Source organism: Carcharhinus amblyrhynchos, chromosome 4 (genome assembly GCF_965287045.1).
Source record: "Carcharhinus amblyrhynchos chromosome 4, sCarAmb.v2.hapA, whole genome shotgun sequence".
Classification (NCBI taxonomy): domain Eukaryota; kingdom Metazoa; phylum Chordata; class Chondrichthyes; order Carcharhiniformes; family Carcharhinidae; genus Carcharhinus; species Carcharhinus amblyrhynchos.
The window spans coordinates 98,125,691-98,146,984 of NC_137327.1; the positions used below are offsets into that span (position 1 = coordinate 98,125,691).

At 39.4% G+C, this 21,294-nt stretch overlaps 1 protein-coding gene across 1 annotated transcript in view; it reads left to right on the top strand.

The window, feature by feature from the left end:
• Positions 1-20,998, top strand: part of klf5l (Kruppel like factor 5 like) — a 62,860-nt gene extending 41,862 nt beyond the window's left edge. Inside the window, exon 5 of the mRNA XM_080187618.1 lies at positions 17,695-20,998. Within this exon, the coding sequence (XP_080043744.1) occupies positions 17,695-17,873 (179 nt within the window). The 3' untranslated portion in view covers positions 17,874-20,998. The remainder of the gene's footprint in view (positions 1-17,694) is intronic.
• The last annotated feature ends 296 nt before the right edge of the window (positions 20,999-21,294 follow it).

Here is a 21,294-nt window from a genome sequence, read left to right on the forward strand (position 1 = left end):
GAAAATGTAGGGTATAAAAAACATCTAATTTCTATTGCTGTTTGCTTAACACATAGAAAAGAATTATAGAAACTCTATTCTTTATCATATTTGGCAATTTGCATAGTGAATAATTCCAACATAGTCAGTAGTAAACATGATTGCATCAATGTCATTTCACCTTAAAACAGTTGCATCATTATTTCAACAATTTACATTGTTTTACATTTCCCACCTGCAAGCTAATGACTGGAATCATCTGCCCTTGCCTGTGCAGTGTTTGATGCTGGGAGAGGGTATTTAATCATGTTGAAGGGTGGAACCCCACCACCTTCCTGACCTAATGCTAATTGAGGCATTTGAGTGGTCAATTAATGCCCACTTAAGGGCCTCATCCTGCCACCCTGCCAACTTAGCAGCAGACTCACAATGTGAAAAGCATGATAAGAAAACCCCCTGGTTGGCTATTTTCCTTCCCTTTGATCCTTGATCTATGGCCCCAGATAATAACTTGCTATTTGTCTGTCAAGTGCCTGAATAGCACATTATGAGATTTGCATTCAAAGGAAGAGGCAATGCAAGGCTCTTGTCAGCATTCTATATGGCAGCTGAGAGTTCTATTACCTCCATAAGACTCCAGCTGATGTCTCAGAATTACTTTGCTTGTCCTCTGTTGCCTGCAAAAGGAAAACACATTTGGACTGCATGATAGGGCAAAGGTACAGTCAAAGAGAAAGGTTCTCAATGCAAATGCAGTGGCCTTTAGTCAGGTGTGTAGTAGTTGAATAAACAGTTATTCCTGTTGAGCAGAGGGAGTAGAGGACGTTGGGTATCCCAGTGTTAGAGGAATGGCATTCGTGTACAACAACTTGCATTTAAAAAGTAGGGATGGATGGCTGGATGGGATTACAAAATTAGTTCAATCCCCCTGAGCTAGGGTGCGCTGATGAAATTTCAAAAGGACAGGGGCAACAGGAACATGGGACTTCAAGTGCAAAGAACAAAGAACAACCCAGCACGGGAAACAGGCCCTTCGGCCCAACGAGCCCGCGCCGCCGCATCACCCTACACCTATTCTACCCAGTAAGCAAGGATGCAGACTGTACGGAGCTATAACATATGAACGGTTCAGGCATGTATTAAAAAAGTTAATATTTGTTGTGAAAAAAAACATGAAGTAAACTTGAGACAACACTATTGAAAAGATGACAGCAAAGATTTCAAGATGCTAGAAGGAAGTAGTGAGATACGGAGGAAACCAAGCTGCCTAATTTGGTTCATTATAGCTGCATTTTCAAATGAGTTACCAAATGCAATTTAGTCTTGACCTGCCCGGCATTCATCATTTCTGCATCTATTGCGAAGCTTAACCTCACTCTTACCTCCATGTCACTGCCCCGTTGGGGCCCATTACTTTTGCTCACTCTGTTCATTCTCCTTGTTCTGGCTCTTATCACCACTTCCTTCAGTTCAAGGGACACAGATTTGAATGTGTATGGAGGACAATTTGTTTACCCTTAAATTGTCAGATCTGGTTGTGCTACTTAAGGCATTATAGCAGATCCTGTTCTCTTGTCAAAAATACTTACTATATCTGGGTTATCCAGGATTACAACCCCAGGATTCTCTTCCTTGTGACAAATCATCTTCTTAATTCAGTTTCCTTGTCTCCTCTGCCATCACTCCAAGAATGAGTATGAGGAGTTCATAAACTTCTTTGTGACTCTTTAAAACCTACTGCTTGGAACAAGCTTTTAGTCATCTGCTTTGATACCTTCTAATGTGACTCAGTATAATTGTTTATTTGATTATCATAGAATTATGGAATCCTTACAGTGCCGAAGGAGGCCATTCGGCCCATCAAGCCTACACCAAAAGCAATCCCACCCAGGCCCTACCCCGGTAACCCCACATTTTACCCCACTAATCCCCCTGACACTAAGGGGCAATTTAGCATGGCCAATCAACCTAACCAGCATATCTTTGGACTATGGGAGGAAACCGGACAACCCAGACACGAAGAGAACTTGCAAACTCAACACAGACTATCACTCAAGGCCGGAATTGAACGCGGGTTCCTGATGCTATGAGGCAGCAGTGCTAACTACTGTGCCACCCTTAATGGTCCTGTGAAGTGGCTTGGGATGTTTTATAATTGTGAACGCCACTATGTAAATGTAGGTTACATTGAATTAGGGCAGCACAGTAGTTAGCACTGCTGCTGCACAGTGCCAGGGACTCAGGTTTGATTCCCGGATTAGGTCATTGACTGTGTGGAGTCTGCACGTTCTCCCAATGTCCACCTGAGTTTCCTCTGGGTGTTCCAGTTTCCTCCCACAATCTGAAAGACGTACTGGTTAGATGCATTGGTCATGCTAAATTCTCCTTCAGTGTACCTGAACAGATGCCAGAGTGTGGTGATTAAGGGACTTTCACTGTAATTTTATTGCAGTGTTAATGTAAGCCTGCTTGTGACGCTAACAAATAAACTGAAACTAAACAAGTTGTTTAGAATTTTGGCAACAATTAGAAATGCAGGTTAGAATTGGAACATGGGAAGACCTGCAATCTCACCACTATGCCAAACTGGCTTATTGAAGTCCATGATGTAGTGCACAGAGCATATTAAAGTAATAATAGCTGTGCACTGCAGCACAATCATTAAAAGAAAAATAATATTCACATTTGAGTGAAGAAATAGATTTCAAAGAACTAAAGCCACGTTTTGCTTCTATGTTTATAATTAATCCAGTGAATAATAAAAATGAAACTCACTCGATCTTTTGCAGTTGATAAAATATATATTGCTGCCAGGAAGAGTCAGGTTGAAGGTTCAATCCAGACCAATGATCCTTCATGATCAATGTACACAGCGGGAATAGAGTCCATCCAGAATTTTCATTGTTTGAACAAAAACCTACAGTTGTGTGAGAAGCATGGTTATTGCTTTGTATACAGCATTATATAAGCATTAAACTGATCAATTTTCACAATTTTTACAACCTTTTTGGATTCGGGACAGGAGTTGTAAACTAAACAGTGCTCTTTGTACTCATAACAAAGATGATAATTATGGATGGTCCCTCACACAGTGTGGCTTTGTTCTATCTTTCTGTTAAGAATATGGTGAGTTTGAATTGGTTAATCCAAAACAAGTCTGGATTAGTTTCATATTCATGGTTGTGTTTTTTTTTCACATTTTACCCAGACTACACCAGGCTGTGTCCTTATGGAACCATTCTGTAGATGGCATACATAAAAACACCTGGGAGCCTGAATGAAATGAGCAGCTGTGTTTTAATAACTTAGACAAAACACTAGAGACCACATGCTGCTGTAACAAAATATCTGAACATTTTGTTGTCAAATCTTTCAAATGATTTAGTATAAAACTACACTTTAGGATATTAATTCAAAAGATGCTCCACATACTCTAGTGTAAAGCATGCATATTCTTATCATAGAATCCCTACAGGGCAAAAGGAAGCCATTCAGCCCACTGAGTCTGCACTGACTCTCCAAACGAGCATCCCACCCAGGCCCACCACTCTCCACCCTAACCCCGTAACCCATGCATGTACCATGACTGATCCACCTCTAACCTACACATCTTTGGATACCAAGGGGCTGATTTTATCAAATGGACGTGAAAACTTGGTAAAATTGGGCGTGAGGCCATTAACATGATCTGCGCCCATGCCGTGTCCATGCGATACCCACTTTACCAAGGCCTGGAAATGGCTGCGAACCGAATCACGCCCAAAATGGGCGCAACACCGATTGAAATGCATTTGCATGTATTTAAATTGAATTAATGAGCTGTCCGCCCAACTTTACCAGCACTTCCCTCTTTACCATCATGTTCGCGCATCCAGATTTGGCGCCAAACAGACATGCTCGGCGAAGGTCTGTTTCGGGTGCTCCAGCTTCTGAAGAGGTAAGTTCAGAGCTTCCAGTGGCTCTCTGACTCAGATCAGTGGTGGGGTAGGAGGGAGGCCCGATCATTCTCTGGTGAGGGAGGGATGCCCGGTCGTTGTCTAATGGTGGGGGGGGGGGGCGGGGGTGGCCAAGGGAGGCTGGATCATTCTCTGATGGGGGAGAGGCCAGATCATTCTCTGATGGGGGATGGGGGAGGCCTGATCATTCTCTGGTTGGGCCGGGAGGCCTGATCATTCTCTGGTTGGGGCGGGAGGCCTGATGGATCTCTAGTGCGGGGTGGGGGAGCCTTTGCTGCCACTCTGTGGGCGATCAGTGGGGGGAAGGGGGCAGGGGGTCACAATCAGTCTGGGTAGTGGGGGGGGGGTAACGGGGAAAGTTCTGTTATGGGGGTGGAGTGATATCTGTGGGGGCCATCGTTCCTGCTTTTCGCTCCTGGGCCGCTTTATCCACTTTTTGCGGCCTGGGAGCAATTTGACAGGGGCGCGTTTTTCAATTTTTTTCTCAGTGGCCATGCACAGTTCAAAGCTCCAATCAGACCAGCAGCATTTCAGGTGCAATAAGCCCCGCCCACAGCGCAATTCAGATTCACGATTTTTTTTTCCAGGCCGAGTGCATATGGGGGCGCCTGAGAGCAGATTTCCAAGTCAGATCTGAATTGCGCCCAGATTCAGCACTTAGAATCAAAATGGTAAAATCAGGCCCTAAGGAGCAATTTATAATCTATGTCAATATGAATGAGCAATGTACGTCATCCAGGAATGACTACAAAAAATCCTAAATATTTAATATTTCCAGACATTTTCAAAGTTTCTCATGCACCTCTTCCTACGTGACAAAATACCAAGTTAAACCTTCCATTTCTTCCTCTCCCATGCAGCCAAAGCTCTTGAATGATTCAGACCAGGCAGAAAGTCAGACTGGTAATTGCAGACCCATTAATCTTAAATCCATGAAAAATAATGGAATTCTTTATCAAAAGTAAACTCAAAGATCATTAATAAGGCACTGACTTAGCTAACAATTCTCAGAATGGTTTCAGAAGGTAAAGATCTTGCCTGACCACCTTCATCAGCAAATTTGGTAAGATGACAACTAAAATGCACTATAGCTGACCCTATGACTTGGTGCACCTAGACTTCCAGAAGACTTTTGATTAAGTGAAAGGCTGTTAATTAAATATAAATCTGCAGGAATTCAGGACAAACCCTCAGAGGAATAAGAAACTGGCAGAAGGGTAGAAAGCAACAAGTATTCATTAGATGAATTGTATAAGCGTTGGCAGATGAAGGGATAATGGCTCAACAGGATATCTTGGGGCTCATTACTGGGATCATTATTGCTTTAATTTATATTGATAACCAAGATACTAAACTGAAAAGTGCAGAGGAAATGAGAGGAGGGAGTTCAGAAATACAATAAATACAAATTCAGACAAAATATAAAAGTTGTCAAATCAATGAGGAATGGAATTTATTGCAGATAAATATAAAATGTTATACATAGGAAAGAACAAAAGAATGGCATGTATATTCCATGCAAGGTATTGATATTGATGAGGATTAAGTTGAAGAAAACCTGGAGTCTTAGTAAATGCAACACCAAATCTGTCTGATTACTACAGGACAGCAATCAACAAAGCTAATAGGATGTTGAACTAGGTAACACTGGCATTGTATCAGCCACTGGTTATATGCAGTTCGATTACTGCATCCTGTTTTGGTCCCCAGTGGAAACAGCAAAGTGGCACAAGATTGAATGAACCCCAATATCTAGGACTGTGTTTATAAGAACAAAGGAAGTATCTGAGTGATTGTCTGGAATTTTACCACCTGCCCACCATGGGAATCAGAGCAAACAAGGGGTGGAACATGAAAAGATCCATTGATCTTGGGTGGGATTTTATGGTTTTGGGAAGAGCGAAGCCATAAAATCCCACCCATTATCTGGATAGAAAAAATTAATCCAGAACATTATTGTGTTTTAAGTTAAGTTGTGGGAGTAATACAAAGGTACACATATGAAGATACAAGCATACAGATTAGGAACAGATGTAGGTCACTTGCCCCTCAAGGCTGCTTCACCATTCATGAGGATGATGGCTGATCTCATTTTAACTGCAACTTCACATTCCTGCCTAACCCTAATAAATTTTCACCCCCTTGTTTTATTAAAGTTCTATCTACATCTACTTTAAAGATATTCAAAGACTCTACCTTAACTGCTTTTGAGGAAGACAATTCCAAATTGTCACAACCCTCAGAGGAATATATTTTCCTCATCTCTTCTTAAATCAGTGACCCATTATTTTTAAACACTAGTTCAACTTAGTAAAAGGTAATTTTGGGAGTGATGTCAAGAAATTCCTCTTCACATAAACACACTTCAACATTTGGAATAAACTTCTAGATAGAGCTTTGGAAGCAAAAATCTTTGAATCATTTAGGAAAATATTGGAGGCCACGGTGATGAGGGCCAAGGATGGTGGTAGTTGGTGGTGGAATGTGGGGTGCACATAGTTCTCTGGATGGATTAATTCAGTTGGGCTGAATGGCTGTCATTATCTGTAAATGTGATCTTGTGAAGTTTTGCAAGCAGTACCATGAATTTTAAATTCCCCAGAGAGATCAGGAAACCTGTAAAATAATTTTTCTTTTTCACGTCTACTTTCTGTAGGTTGCCTCCAGGAAAGTATTGAGCCAATTCAATAACAATGCTGTAGCAACAAGAGCATTTCATTTCTAATTTACCACAGTGAAACCTGGCCTTCCAGCCTCTATAATTAAACAATCACATCTCCTAGGCAGGGATTTAGAGCCAGTAAGTTCTCAATGAATTTAATAAAAGTTCCACCTTCTGCGAATGCAGCAACGTCACTGGTTACAAGTGAAAAGGAGAGCCTAGAATTTCTATAATACAAAGGCTCCAAACATTGGCATTAAGCCATGAATCCAGCAAACTAAGTTCTGTTTAAATATACGTTTATCTGCCCTTATTAAATTTTTGTCATAATTTTGGAAAAGGCTTTCACCAGCACTTTTATCCAATTGATTAATAAGTTGTAAATCAAACTGAGTTTGTTTAGTTAAAAGCTGACACCGTGGCCAGCATTTTCACCATGACCAAATTCCTCTCTGTAACTGCAAAATGGTGCAAGGGCCAGAAAAGCAGAAGTCATGGCATCTACTATTTTACTGGGGGTAGAAATGAGACTGGATCATGTTGCACAGAAACAGCTGTCCATATGAATTCTAATTTTTTTGATCCAAGTGTGTGAAACACAACATACAATGTTAAAACCTGGGAGGAGTTGGTCTGAACTTTGCGGAGTCATTTGGGCACATCAGTATCCCTTTGGATATGGTGCCAGGACACTTTTGAGGAAGTCAGGTGCCCCTGGGGAGAGGTCAGGTACCCCTGGGGAGAGGTCAGGTGCCCCTAGGGATAGGTCATGTGCCCCTTGGGATCGTTAAACAAATGTATGAATGTGCATAAATTCATTTATTGTCAAAAGCAACTGTTAAAGCTGTCAAAATGAACTTGCAAAAGCAATTGTCAAGGCATTTAAACTTATGCCCTTTAAATCTTTAAAAAATTGTCTTGAGAGTTTAAAAAGAAAACATTGCTTGTTATTTAGCTCTATCTGTTGACATAATCCTGAGAGCTACCATTACTGGATTAGTGCTACCATTCCTGAATTTGCACTGTATGGCTGACCACAACATTTCCTTATCACAGCAGGTGCCTGTCATTTCACAGTTTGATTTTCAGATACAAGTGGTTTTAGATTATTTGAAGTGGAACAGTGAACTCCAATGCTTGCAATGTTTTTATAACAGATTATGCATTTGAATTAAATGTTCTTCTAAAAGATTATGTAGTTGAAGGAATGTAAATGTACTAAATGGGTTTTTATGAATACATGTTTTTTTCATATAAGAATACTTAGAACATTATGATAGTTGATCGCAACATGATTCCTATGATTCTGCCCGTGATGGGTTCTGTGTGAGTTGGCATAGTAGGTGTAAGGGAAAAGTGTAATGGGTGAGATGCACAGGTTGGCATGAGCTCTAAAGGACCATGGATGTGGGTAAAGGGGCAAGTGGTAACATAGGGTATGAAGGGTCATGGTGAATGGGCTGAGGGGTGTAGGTTGAGATGGAGGGTCATGAGAGGTGGACAGAGAGACTTCGGTTATCATGGAGGATATCAGAGGCCATGGGGGTGGACAGAGGAACACAGAATCATAGAACTGTTACAATGCCAAATGAGGCCATTTAACCTATAATGTCCACATTGAATCAACGTATGAGAGGCTTGGAAGGGGTCTTTCAGGTATGTGTATTCCCATGTTTCTGCCACCCTTGTTCATTTTGGGTGGCACAGTGACACAGTGGTTAGCACTGCAGCCTCACAGCACTAGGAAGCCAGGTTCAGTTCTGGCCTCAGGTCACTGTCTGTGTGGAGTTTGCACATTCTGCCTGTGTCTGCGTGTAGGGTAAATACATGATGTTACACGGATAGGGCATGGGTTGAATTGTTAACAGTGCAGGCACGACGGACCGAATGGCCTCCTTCTGCGCTGTAGGGATCCAGGATCTTTCATTTTATAGTCATTAGACAGACTTGATTTGGGAAAGATTTTCACTATGAAGTAAAGGGTATCAGAAGCATACATGATATCAGAGATAATGACACAGGAGAAGTGAAAGAGATGTGTAAGGAGGAGAAGCTCCAACATCACATAAAGATCCAATGTGTAAGTAGTTACTATAAATAAAGAATGCTTTTGAAGGTGGTTCACCCTACACAAAATAGTTGTTTGTGTAGGCAATTCTTAAAGTCCCTGCTCTGCCAGTGGTAAATGTAAATTCTGCCTTTGGCAAAGGTGGATGCCGTTTTCTCTTGACACACGATGCAGAGCACTGCACCCAGCCATACGAACCAAAATGTGATATTCACAACAATTGAGTAAGCGCTAAGAGGCAGAAAGTGAAAGTCATGCGCTGTGACTTTCAATTAATTGCACAGTTCACTTAACAAATAAGGGGTGGACTCCACAGCACTAACAGCCGAGGGCATTCGGAAACCGCCTGTTCTTCATATGGTTCTTTGTTAGTATACATAGAATAAAATGCTATTTAGAACTTGCACTTTGTAAGAAGCTGTTGTAAAGATTGGGGGCTGCTTGATGCACGCTAAGTGATCAGATGTGTGCATTGCTGAAATAAAAATGTTAATATTCACCTGCGTTTAAAAATTGAGGACTGCTTTGAAGTGTCCCTATCTAGCACTTATGTTATTCTGAAAAGCTGTGCAAATTGATTGTGAGCCAAACAAACAAAGAGAAACAAGTTTATTTTTCCCCCATTCAGTTCCTACTTATCTAACTCTGTTTGCTTTTTTCACTGATAAAGTTTAAGTGTTGGGCAATGGTGACCCCACACAATCCAGTGTGTAGCACATGTGTCTTGTGAAAAGCTTATCTCTGATAGCTTAATAGCTGCTTTAGTCATACTTTGATAGCATGTTGCTCAATTATTAAAGCCTAATTTGACTTCAACAACAAATTCTGATACACAGAAAAAATTGAAGAGTAATTTGAATATTAGCTCACGTCAACCTCCACTGGACACCACTCACTGGCTGATCTGTTGCTGGGAATTGATTCAATACCTACCAACATATTATTGCACAATAAAAAAAATTAAAAGGCCCTTGAACTACAAAACAAAGTTGGGGGCTACATTGATTACAAGAGGAATTAAACTATTATGTTTAGTGTATTATTGTTTTGAAATCACACCTTTGATGAACAATTATGTCAGACCTCCTTGGTTATGCAGATGAATGATAAAGATCAAAGGGCTTCCCTCAGATAAATAACATGTTCTTCTGGTTTCCTGTTCAAAACATTGTACCCTCAGCCAGCATGACCAAAAACAGATCAATCTGTGGCTGTTTATGGAAGATTATTTTGACTAGATTACTATAATAACTGCACAAGTCATTTGTTTAAAGTGAAATACTTCGGAAGTTTCAATCTGATTGGATGCTACATGAATGCAAATATGGCGTCCCTTCGTTTTTATAATTTGATATTTGCCCAATAATTTTTCTTTTGTTGAATCCAGTATGAAATGTTGTGCGGTTTCATCCATATCCAGTATTCAAACTAAAGAAGTCAAATGTTTCTGTTCACACGTTCTGTAAAAAAAAGTCACACATTCGAGAAGATGAGTTAATAAGCAGCACAGCAGATATTAGTATGAAAGTATTCCATTTGGTTCATTCTGGGAATGACCTTGAGCTATTCACACACTTGCAAATCAAACTGATATTTAAAAATATATGCCATGTCCATTTCAGCCAGTTTCTTGTTAACAAAGTATGTTTTAAACATTTCAGAGCTTTATTTCTTTGTCATATTGATGTTGACCAAACTCAAGACATGCTAACTTATTGAGAGAATTCTGCTCTGGGTCTTTTTTGACGCACTGTATAACTATGAAGCAAACAAACCGTGGAGCAAGGATCTTATTTTGCCTACTTAAGGGATTCAAGGTTTAGGATTTCTTCACAGAACATTGTTCATTACTTAGCTCCTTCTAGCAGTTGGCTAGAACACAGGAAGACACTGTTCTCATCAGTTTATTTTTAATTAGTGTTTTGAACGTTTTTTTTTTCCATTTTTGGGAGTTCAAGATTAGATTCAGGATCCACACAGCCGTTTCACGCTGGAAAAATAGACAAATAGATGGGAGACTTTTCTGAGAATAGTTCTAAAAACTGTTGTGGTGGCCTGCTGAACCCTCTCCTCCACCCCTTCTTACCCTGGGGCAGACTGGTGATGAATTTGGGGCTTTACTTGTGTCTGTGCTGTAATCTATTTATTCAGTGAGCTATTGAAGTAGCTGAAAATATCATTTGGTTTCAAATTGGTGTACTCCGAGTGTTTGAATTGCCACGCTCTTGTCTTTCACCCAAGAACTTGGACTCTAACCTGCAGTTACTAATATCAAACAGAGTACTTACTTTTACTTGAAACTGCATGGTATTTATTGAAGAATGACAAACATTTTAATAAATGAAATAATCAAAGGAGCATTTCTTTTAAATTAGCCAACAAAAAGCAAATATTTGAGGTCCCAGTACCTCTGAATTTCCTTCCCTCAGCTTTATTATTCCTACTATCAGAAAACGTGTGCTAATATTTGGACCACACCTTAGTGCAAAAAGCAATCCAGTCTTGTGTATTCTCCTATTTACAAAGTATTTATTGACTTGGCCAGAACTTATTCCAAAGGAACTCATTATCTGACCCGATGTGTTGGCTCCTCTAACCAGGAGGCAGAGACCAGAAAAATTTTCTTGCCATTGTTCTGTTGTCAGGAATTTCTACCTCTCAGTGCTTAGAAGGAAGCACAAACAAATGTGATGAATGGGTAAAAATCTAATTATTTGAAGGGCGATCAATAGCTTTTCCAACCTAAAAATGCAAGGGTGTATACCTGTGGTTTTTGAGAGACCATTGTGCAACAAAGTGGCCGTGTATGAGGCAGTGAGAAAGGGTCACTCATTTTAAAACTCAAAGAATACTGATTGATGTTACCATCCTTTTCTTTCTCTGCAACCTTTTTAAATATTTTGTTTAAATAATAAGTTTCAATGCTATTCTCAGGAGTTTTGATTTGAAGGAAGTGTCAGAATGGTCCTCAAGAGTTTGTATTATTAGTGATTGGGGGTGTTGCACAGATTTGCATTGTCCAACAGCTAGGCCGTGTACACACACTGATGAGACTGATGGCACTTTCTCTCCCTCCTTTTCAAATGTTAGTACAACAATATTTCAAGTCATAATGCAGCTTCCCCATACAACCATTAATATAGATATTTATTTGCTAAAAGAATTAGCACATAAACGTAAGTGCTTAACAGGCTTGTGATTTGATGTGAAAGAAAGCCGTCAATCCAAACCTTTGCAGTTATTTCTTCAGCATGTCGTTTTCATCAACTGTATATTTCTTCTTTTTTGCCCATTAAAACCATTAATTTCTTATTTACATTTGTCAAAACTTGGATAGCCAGGTGGTGAAGGATTTTGGAAACAGTGGTGATGGTATTATAAAATATGTTAGTCATGCAAAAGAAAAATAAGAAATCAAAACTAAAATAAATTTAACTGGAAAAGGATGAATCTTAGTAAAGTGAAAATGGATCTGTCCCAGGTAAGTTTCACAGTATCTTATAACATCATTACCAGTGTTGCCAAAATGTTCCTCTACTGACACCTGGTCTAGTTGATCCATCTCATTCTCCAGAATTAGATCCAGCATTGCCCCCTTCCTCTTTTTCCAGGTAAATAGGAATAAAAGATTAGAAGACAAAATATAATGGAACGCTGGGCTATCTTTAAAGAGGAGATAGTTCAGATACAATCAAAATATATTCCTACAAGGGGAAAACCAGAGATCACAAGATGACAAAACAGAATAAAATGAGGCAGCAGAAGAGGGTGTTTGGCAGATGTCAGGTTGATGAAAGGAAATGAAAGGCAAATAGAGTATGAGAAAACACTCATACTCTAGGTATGGCAGGTGACATTAAAAAGTAGTCGATTGCATATAAATAGTAAAAGGATAGTAAAGGCAGGATGGGGCTGAATAGGGAACCAAAAGGGGATTTATGAATAAAGGCAGAGGGCATGGTTGAGATACTAAGCGAGTACTTTGCATCTGCCTTTACTAAGGAAGAAACTCTGCCAGTGTCATAGTGAAAGAGGAGTTTGTTGAAACACTGGATGGGCTAAAACATTGATTTTAAAAAAAAGACATTAGATTGACTGATGTACTTGAGATTGATAGTTACCAAGCTCTGTTGGGATGCAACTGAGGATATTGAAGGAAGTAGTAATGGATATTTCAGAGGTACTGATCTTCTAATTATCCTTACATACAGCTTGGTGCCGGAAGAATTAAAATGTTGCATCCTTCCTTAAAAAAGAATGGAAGGATTAACCCAACAACTTTAGACCAGGGAGTTTAAGTTTGATAGTGAGAAAGCTTTTAGAAACAATTATAATAATTAAGAAAAAAATTAATTTTTAAAGACAAATCATTCTTCACTAAGTTAATCGAGTTTTTTGATGAGGTAGCAGAGAGGGTTGACGAGGATAATGTGGTTGAAGTGGTATATATGGACTTTAAAATTGTATGATAAAGGACCATGTTATTACTTGTCAGAAAAATTGGCACAGTGGTCAACATTGCTGCCTCACAGCCCCACAGACCTGGGTGTGATTCGAAGCTTGGGTCACTGTCTGTGTGGACTGTGCACATTCCTTCCGTGTCTGCATTCGTTTCCTCTGGGTGCTACGATTCCTCCCACAATCCAAAAGACGTGCTAGTTAGGTGCATTGGCCATGCTAAATCCTCCCTCAGTGTACCCGAACAGGTGCCATAGTGTGACAAAGAGAATTTTCACAGTAACTTCATTGCAGTGTTAATGTCAGTCTACTTGTGACATTAATAAATAAATACTTTAAAAACTTGGATGCACAGTTGGCTGAATGTAAAAAAAAACAAAGTAATGCTAAACAGTTGTGTTGTGAACTGGAGAATTGTATACAGTGGGGTCTCAGAGGTTGTTACCAGGGCCACAGCTTTTCTTGATCTGTCTTAATGATCTAAGCATGGATATACAAGGCACAATTACAAAATTTCCAGATGACGTTGAAATTGAGAGTATATTGTACCGTGAGAAGGATATTGATATGCTTCAAGAAATCATGGTGAGGCTGGTGGAATGTGTGGACATGGAATATTAAACTTAATGCAGAGAAATGTAAAGTAAAATATTTTGTGAAAAGAATGAGAAAAGTTAATCTAAAACAAAGAGCATAATTATAAAATAATGCAGGAGCAAAAAGACCTATGGGCTTTGTATACAAATCCTTGAACTTGGCCAGGTTGGTTAAACAAGTGGTAAAAAAGGCAAATGGCACGATAGCTTAGAGTACAAAAGCAAGAAAGTAATATGAACTTAGATAAAACATTGACTCAACCTCAACTGGAGAAATGTGACCAATTAGCTGGTCACTGCACTTTGGAAGGATGTAAATGAAACCTTTATAGAGGCTGCAGAAAAGATTTATGAGACTGGTTCCAGGAATGATGGAATTTAGTTGTATATATATAGATTGGAAAAGCTGACTTTTTTGTCCTTAAGAGAAGAAAAGAGTCAGAGGAGATTTGACAAGGCGCTCAGAATTATGAGGAATCAGAAAGAAACTCCTTCCATTGCAGAATGGTTGAGAACCAGAGGACATTGAATTACGATGATTAACAAAAGGATCAACAGTGACATGAGGAAAGACATTTTTACATAGTAAATGGTTAGGATATACTCTGATTGCAACTTTGATGGAATTAGATTTAATTGTGGCATTCTAAAGGGAATTGGACCAGCGCATAAACAGAGGAAGTTTGCAGGACTCTTGGAAAAGAATAAAGGAGTGGGACTGGCTGAATTGCTGTTGCAGAGAGTTAGCATGGACACAGTGGGCAAACGGCCTCCTTCTGTACTGTAACCATTCTATGATTCTAAGATTTTGCTGTAGTTCTAGTGCCCTAGGAAGTTATTTAAAGTTAAGCCAGTACCTTTAACTTTTAAAATGTTGCCCTTTCCACTATTATCCTGTTTTGTGAGCATTAATTCGAAAGGTATTCAGCACTTTTCACAATTTGAGGTGTCTCAAACTACTTCATAGACAATGAAGGACTGCTGATTTTCTAATCCCTGGTGTATTGTGGGAAACACAATATCCAATTTGTACACAACCAGATCCCACAAATAGCAATGAAATAAAACCAGAATTTGTTCTAATGGTGATGATTGAGAGATATATATTAGCCAAGATACCAGGGGAAATTCCTCTGCACTTCTTTAAAACAGTGCCATGAGACCTTTTACATTCCTCTCAGAGGATAAACATAGCCTCGGTTTAATGTCAAAACTGAAAGATGACACCTCCAACAGTGCAGCAGTGGAGTGTTGGCCTAGATTTAATGTTGAGACCTGAATCTACAACCTTCTGTCTTAGGCAAGAGTGCAACAGCTGACACGTATTGACACTTAGTGAAGTATGTCTCCATGGGCACCTAAATAAACGGAGATTCGAACTAAAGACTTTCTAGTCTGTTTGGCAGAGTGCTTTTATCCAGTAGGTCACTGATAAATCTGATCTCTTTCTTTCTAGTCTGATGATTTTCTGTTTCGCCCCATAGGACAGTAGATGAACTAAATTACGCAGCTATCACTTAATTTGTTAATCCAACTCCATCTCCTGTTCCAATGTAGAATACAACAGTGTATACATTACAGTCTTATCAGTACATGGAATCTCAAAAGCCCTATTATTTTCATCCACATAATTATATGCACTTTGTTATAATTTTCCTGTCAGGAAGCATACCTGGCAACACTGAGCAAGCATTGTTGTATGATTAGAAATGTAAACTAGTTCTGGACATACATAGTTTCATACAGTCTCATCCAACGTCAGTAGGCTGGCAGTAGGCCATGGCACACTGGTGAAATTTGATTGTGTTTAAACCTGCATGAATTATGCCCGTCAACTATTGCCGTGGAACTATTTTGTATATAAAACAAACGAAACTTGAATGCAAATCCATCCCCCAAATTACATTCAAAATATGTTTTAAGGAGCCCCAGTGGCTTTGAAGAAATGTATCTGTGCCATGCAAACAGCTATTTACCATTTATATAGATGATCTGGAGGAGGGAACCGAGTGTATGGTGTCGAAATTTGCTGATGACACCAAGATTGGTGGAATGGCAAATTGTGCAGAGGGTGTGGAGAGTCTACAGAAGGATCTAGATAGGCTGGGCGAATGGGCCAGGAACTGGCAAATGGAATTTAATGTTGGCAAGTGCGAGGTGGTCCACTTTGGTAGGAATAATGGTAGGAAGGATTATTACTTACGTGGCAAAAAACTGCAGCAGGCAACGGTGCAGAGGGACCTCGGGGTCCTTGTGCATGAGTCGCAAAAACCCAGCTTGCAGGTGCAGCAGGTGGTCAGGAAGGCTAATGGGATGCTGGCCTTCATAGCGAGGGGGATTGAATATAAAAGTAGGGCGGTCTTGCTGCGTCTGTATAGGGCATTGGTGAGGCCGCAGCTGGAGTACTGTGTGCAGTTTTGGGCGCCATACTTACGCAAGGATATTTTGGCCTTGGAGGGAGTGCAGAGGAGGTTTACTAGGCTGATGCCGGAGTTGAGGGGGTTGAGCTATGAGGAGAGGCTGAATAAACTAGGCTTGTACTCGTTAGAGTTTAGAAGAATGAGGGGAGATCTCATTGAGACGTATAAGATGATGAATGGGATGGATAGGATAGAGGTGGAGAGACTCTTCCCGCTCAGAAAGGACAGTAGGACTAGGGGGCACAGCCTCAAGATAAAGGGGGGGCGGTTTAGAACGGAGTTGAGGAAGAACTTCTTCACTGAAAGGGTGGTGAATCTCTGGAATTCTCTGCCCGTTGAAGCGGTGGAGGCTACCTCGCTAAATATTTTTAAGACACGGGTTGATGGGTTTTTGGTAAGAGAGGGAATTAAGGGTTATGGGGAGAGGGCGGGAATGTGGAACTGAGCCACGACAGATCAGCCATGATCTTATTGAATGGCGGGGCAGGCTCGAAGGGCTAGATGGCCTACTCCTGCTCCTATTTCTTATGTTCTTATGTTCTTATGAACCGTAGATGCCACTTTCATGGGACGGGATTTTCCAGTCCTGCCTTTCCCCGGGTCATTGGGTCCAAGTCAGGCACAAGCTGGCTATGAATGATATCTTTTTCAAGGACACTGCAGCACCTGTGTAACAAAAGACTGGCACATCCATTGACAGTAATGGTGAGCTGGTCATTGGTGTGTTACAATTCTGATCTTTGATGAATGGTATTGGCCATTTGATTAAATTATAAAACCTAGGCTTATGTTTCAAAGCACGTCTTCTAAAATAAAAAAAATGTTTTCATTATATAAATATAGGGTCAAACGCCCTCTGCTCAGCGCAGATGAGATAGTAGCACATGAAAGATTACAGAGATATCTGACTGCTCATTCCTACCCTTTGCCATTTTCTTGAGGGCTTCTTCATAGGATGGCTAGACAACCATCTCTTTCAGACAGGAGCCTAAATTCTAATATAGTAATCAGGGTCCTAACACAATAGGGCCTTGAGACAATTTTGAAGTATCAATGAGCCATGCGTGTTGGTCCATTGACATTAAGCAGTGAGTAGCTTAGCTAGTGACCATTAAAGGCAGCAAAAAAAAACCATCTGGAGCAAGAAGGAGCATAAACAACATTTGTAGTTCATCATTATGGGCACAATTTAAGATCTCGCTCAACCGGGGACCAGAAAATCCCACCCAAGATCCTATTGTCCGCCGCTCGTCTGCTCCAACTTTTGAGGCAGGCAGGGCGGTAGAATTCCAATGCATATGTTGAAATTAAACCTATCCCTCAAAGCAGTTTGGATCAATTAGCAAAGTCTTCTGGCAGATTGTCAGCTTTTGTCTATATTTAGATAATTAGATATAGCTCTCAATAACTGGGTTGAGTGTAAATATCATGGAAATTCACTTAGCAATCTTTAAGATCCAGGTGTAGAGCTCTTTTCTCGAGATTGTAAGTATATTAAAGTACCGTTGGCCTGCAAAGGAGCCACTTTATTCACATTCATTTATTTTAATTACAGGTGAGAAGCCATACAAATGTACATGGGACGCTTGTGACTGGCGTTTTGCCCGTTCCGATGAACTCACAAGACACTACAGAAAGCACACAGGAGCAAAACCCTTCAAGTGTATTGCCTGCGGTCGCTGCTTTTCACGTTCAGATCATTTGGCTCTCCACATGAAGAGACACCAGAACTAAGCCAATACCTGTTGCCCTGACAACGAATGTGACTGATTTCTAAAGTGTACAGATGAACAAAGTACTGCCATTATACAAACACACACACACACACACACACACACACACACACAACACATACAAATAAACAGGAGATAAATTACTTCATATTTTTCAGAGGATATATCGTTGGGAGAGAAACAGTTGGTTAACTGGAAACCAATTACGCAAAACATTTAATTCTCAGAAAAAGAGAATTTGTATTATTTATTTTTTTATTTCCTGGAAAATGGTCTGTTATCCTATGCCTGGAATATTGTTGAAGAAGCCATTCCAATGTTAAGGAAATAAATTACTGATCAGCAATAAATTGGTATTCCTTCACTGCATAATAATCTTGGAATTTAATTAGCCAACTGCCATGTTTAAATGGTCATATAATCAAGGGACAAGACAGTACCCAGTGCTGTACTATGCCTTAGAAATGACTAAAAGTTTTACAATTAACCCATTATTCCTCTCCATATTGATTAACAGAAGGTTAACTTGTTCATTTTAAATTAATTAGCACCTAGTGACAGAGGAGTTTACTATGTACACATTAAGGTTTTTGATCAACCATTGTGCTTTCTCTCTAAAATGAGGCTTGATTGATGGAGCACAGTTTGGAGAATCAGTACTACAGGATTGTAGCCATATCTGTGGCCTGCAGTTTCATTACGAGGAGCACAGGAATTCTGATTTTATCCTTATGGGTTAATTAACTTGATGTGTATGCATTAAACATTCTTGTTGTAACATCATTCATCGTCATTTCTTAGTTAATGTTGAAAAAACAATGTTTTATGGCTGCATGGGAAGATGGATAGAACCAACTACCATTATTAAACTCAAAAGAGAGGCACCGCATCTTCATCTGTAAAAACTAATAATACCTAACATGTTAAAACCTACAACAATTGCAGCACAAGCTGATTTAGGAGTGTTTCTCATTCCAACTGCACATTCAGTCTAAACATTTGAACAGCTGTATATATCAGCCAAGCATTGTAGTACATCCTAAAGTTCTTAATTCCATACTTTCCTTTGTAAGAGACCAAAGTAAATATTGTTCTCCTACAATGATGAACGATTGAGCAATTATGCTGAAGATTGTGAAAAATGTCTTAATTTGCAATTAATTTACCCAAAAGTAAAGCTAACTGAATATTACCTCTATTTTGTGCCAAGAACTCCTGTTTAAAGTATACTGTTAGTCTTTTTATTATCTCGGTGTACATGAATTGCTAAATATTGATTGCATCGACGAGAGGCATTTGAATGTAGACAATTTGCCTTAATTACTAGTTTCAGGTACTGAACATTGTGAGGAAACATTTTTTTAGCAAGTGTTGGATATAATGCATGATGGAAAGGTGCTACAACTACTCGTGATCATTACCAATTAAAATTATTGTAATTGGTGAACATTAGCAGCAGGTAGCCAACCATTGACTGCTGGCTATTCTTCAGGTTATCAATTTTGAATAATTTTAATGGCCTGCTTCAGCATTTTTTGAAAATAAATGTCCCCACTATGTTTGTACCCCAATTCATCTAGTTTCCATTAACACTGATGTCTGTGAAGTTTTACCAAAAGACTGAACTGATCATCATCCTGATTTAGGAAAAAATAGTAACCAACAAAGTTAAATGCATGTGCCTCATACAATCTCAGCATTACTTAAAACAGTTATAATGAATATTCTTGCATATATCACTGATATTCTTTTGAACATTTATCCTTGTCTGTCTCTGTACTTCACTTAGATATTGTTTTTGTAAAATTAGTGGAAGGAATCACAAATTGGTATTATCTGTACATGCAAACAATCTGAAAAAACACTGAATGGCAACAGATCGGTAATTTGAAAAATAAATAATGTGCTCCTATCACAGTGCGTGAAAGGATACACGCTTGATGGTAAGTATAAGCATATGAATATACTGCAGTCATCAAAGTTTATCTGAAAATGCAAAGAGTTGAACTGAGACTTTCCAGAATCCCAGTTAATCAGATTCCATTTGGGGACACTTGGCAGTTATAATTCTGAAGCATTTAGGAACTTACCAACACACATCTCGGGGTTTGACATGGTAAGTGCAGACAGACCAGTTTTAAATTGCTGCCCCACCCCCAGCACCACCTCTCCACAAGGTGGCCCATAATTTGGGGCAAAACCCTTTTACACTGAAAGGTCACCCGGGCCTTTTACATGGGAATAGGTGTAGGCTATTCATCCCAGCAGACCATTCAATTGGATCACAGCTGATCAAAAAGTGTCTCAACTCCATATACCCACATTCATTTCTTATTTCCTGCTAAATTCTCATACGGAGGATGTGAATGTTTGAAATGAATAGAAAGAAGATCAGTCCCAACCAACAATGACCTTCGCAAATCTACTGGAGAGAATTTTATCAATTTGAATGATTCACTATGTGGAGAGACTGATTCAGTAAAGAAGGCAAGTCAAACAGTGAACAACATTAACAACAGTAGTTGTTGGTCCACATGTTGGGTTTTCCTCACTGTCAGTCAAGGAGATAGTATACTCTAACACTGAAGGACAAAAATGGGATGAAAATCCCCTAAACCACTTGAAAAATTGCAAAAGGTGAATTTCGGGGACATGTAATCAGCTAAGTAAATCCATGTTAATTCAGATGTTACACATGGAACATGCAGCACAATCAACTTTGATGGAAGATTCAGTGTGGGATTGTGTATTATTGGATGGAAGGTTTACACTAAATTTTTGGCTTGTAACGTTTTTAATTGTATGTTAGTTTTCTATCAAGCTCCCTAAGAAACATTGGTATGTAAATATTGGGATATCTAGTAATGTATATAATTTTTATATGTTGTTAAAGTAATGTTTATATTCAGAACAAAGGGGAAGAAAATGGTGGTAGTTTTGCTTTGGTTTGTTTTAAATGTATCACTTATTTTTATAATGTAGTGTTTCACAAATTTGAAGAAAAAAATCAAAAATATGAATGTTTTAAAATAAAAATCTTCCAATATACAGTGATTTCAGATTTTGTTAAAAGCTGTGCTGTGTATAATAAGAGAAAATGAACAAAATAAAAAAAGCTGTTTATAGATGAAACATTATTCGACTCATTTTCTTGGCCTTCTAATTTATTCCAATGTTTTATCCGTTAATAAAATGAAGAGGCGAGTGGCATAGAGCTACAGGACCACAAAATATGGCTTCACAGCACTAGTAGCTTTGGTTCAATGGGACCAGTTTAGGAGAAAAATAGCATTCACATTCTCCCGACCATTTCTGGTATTGCCAATATTGAAGGAGTTCAGTGTGGGCATGCATTTGAGCTATATGGTGTGGGCAGATTTTGATGTCAGTCCGTGTGTACTGCTGACTTGAATCATATGACC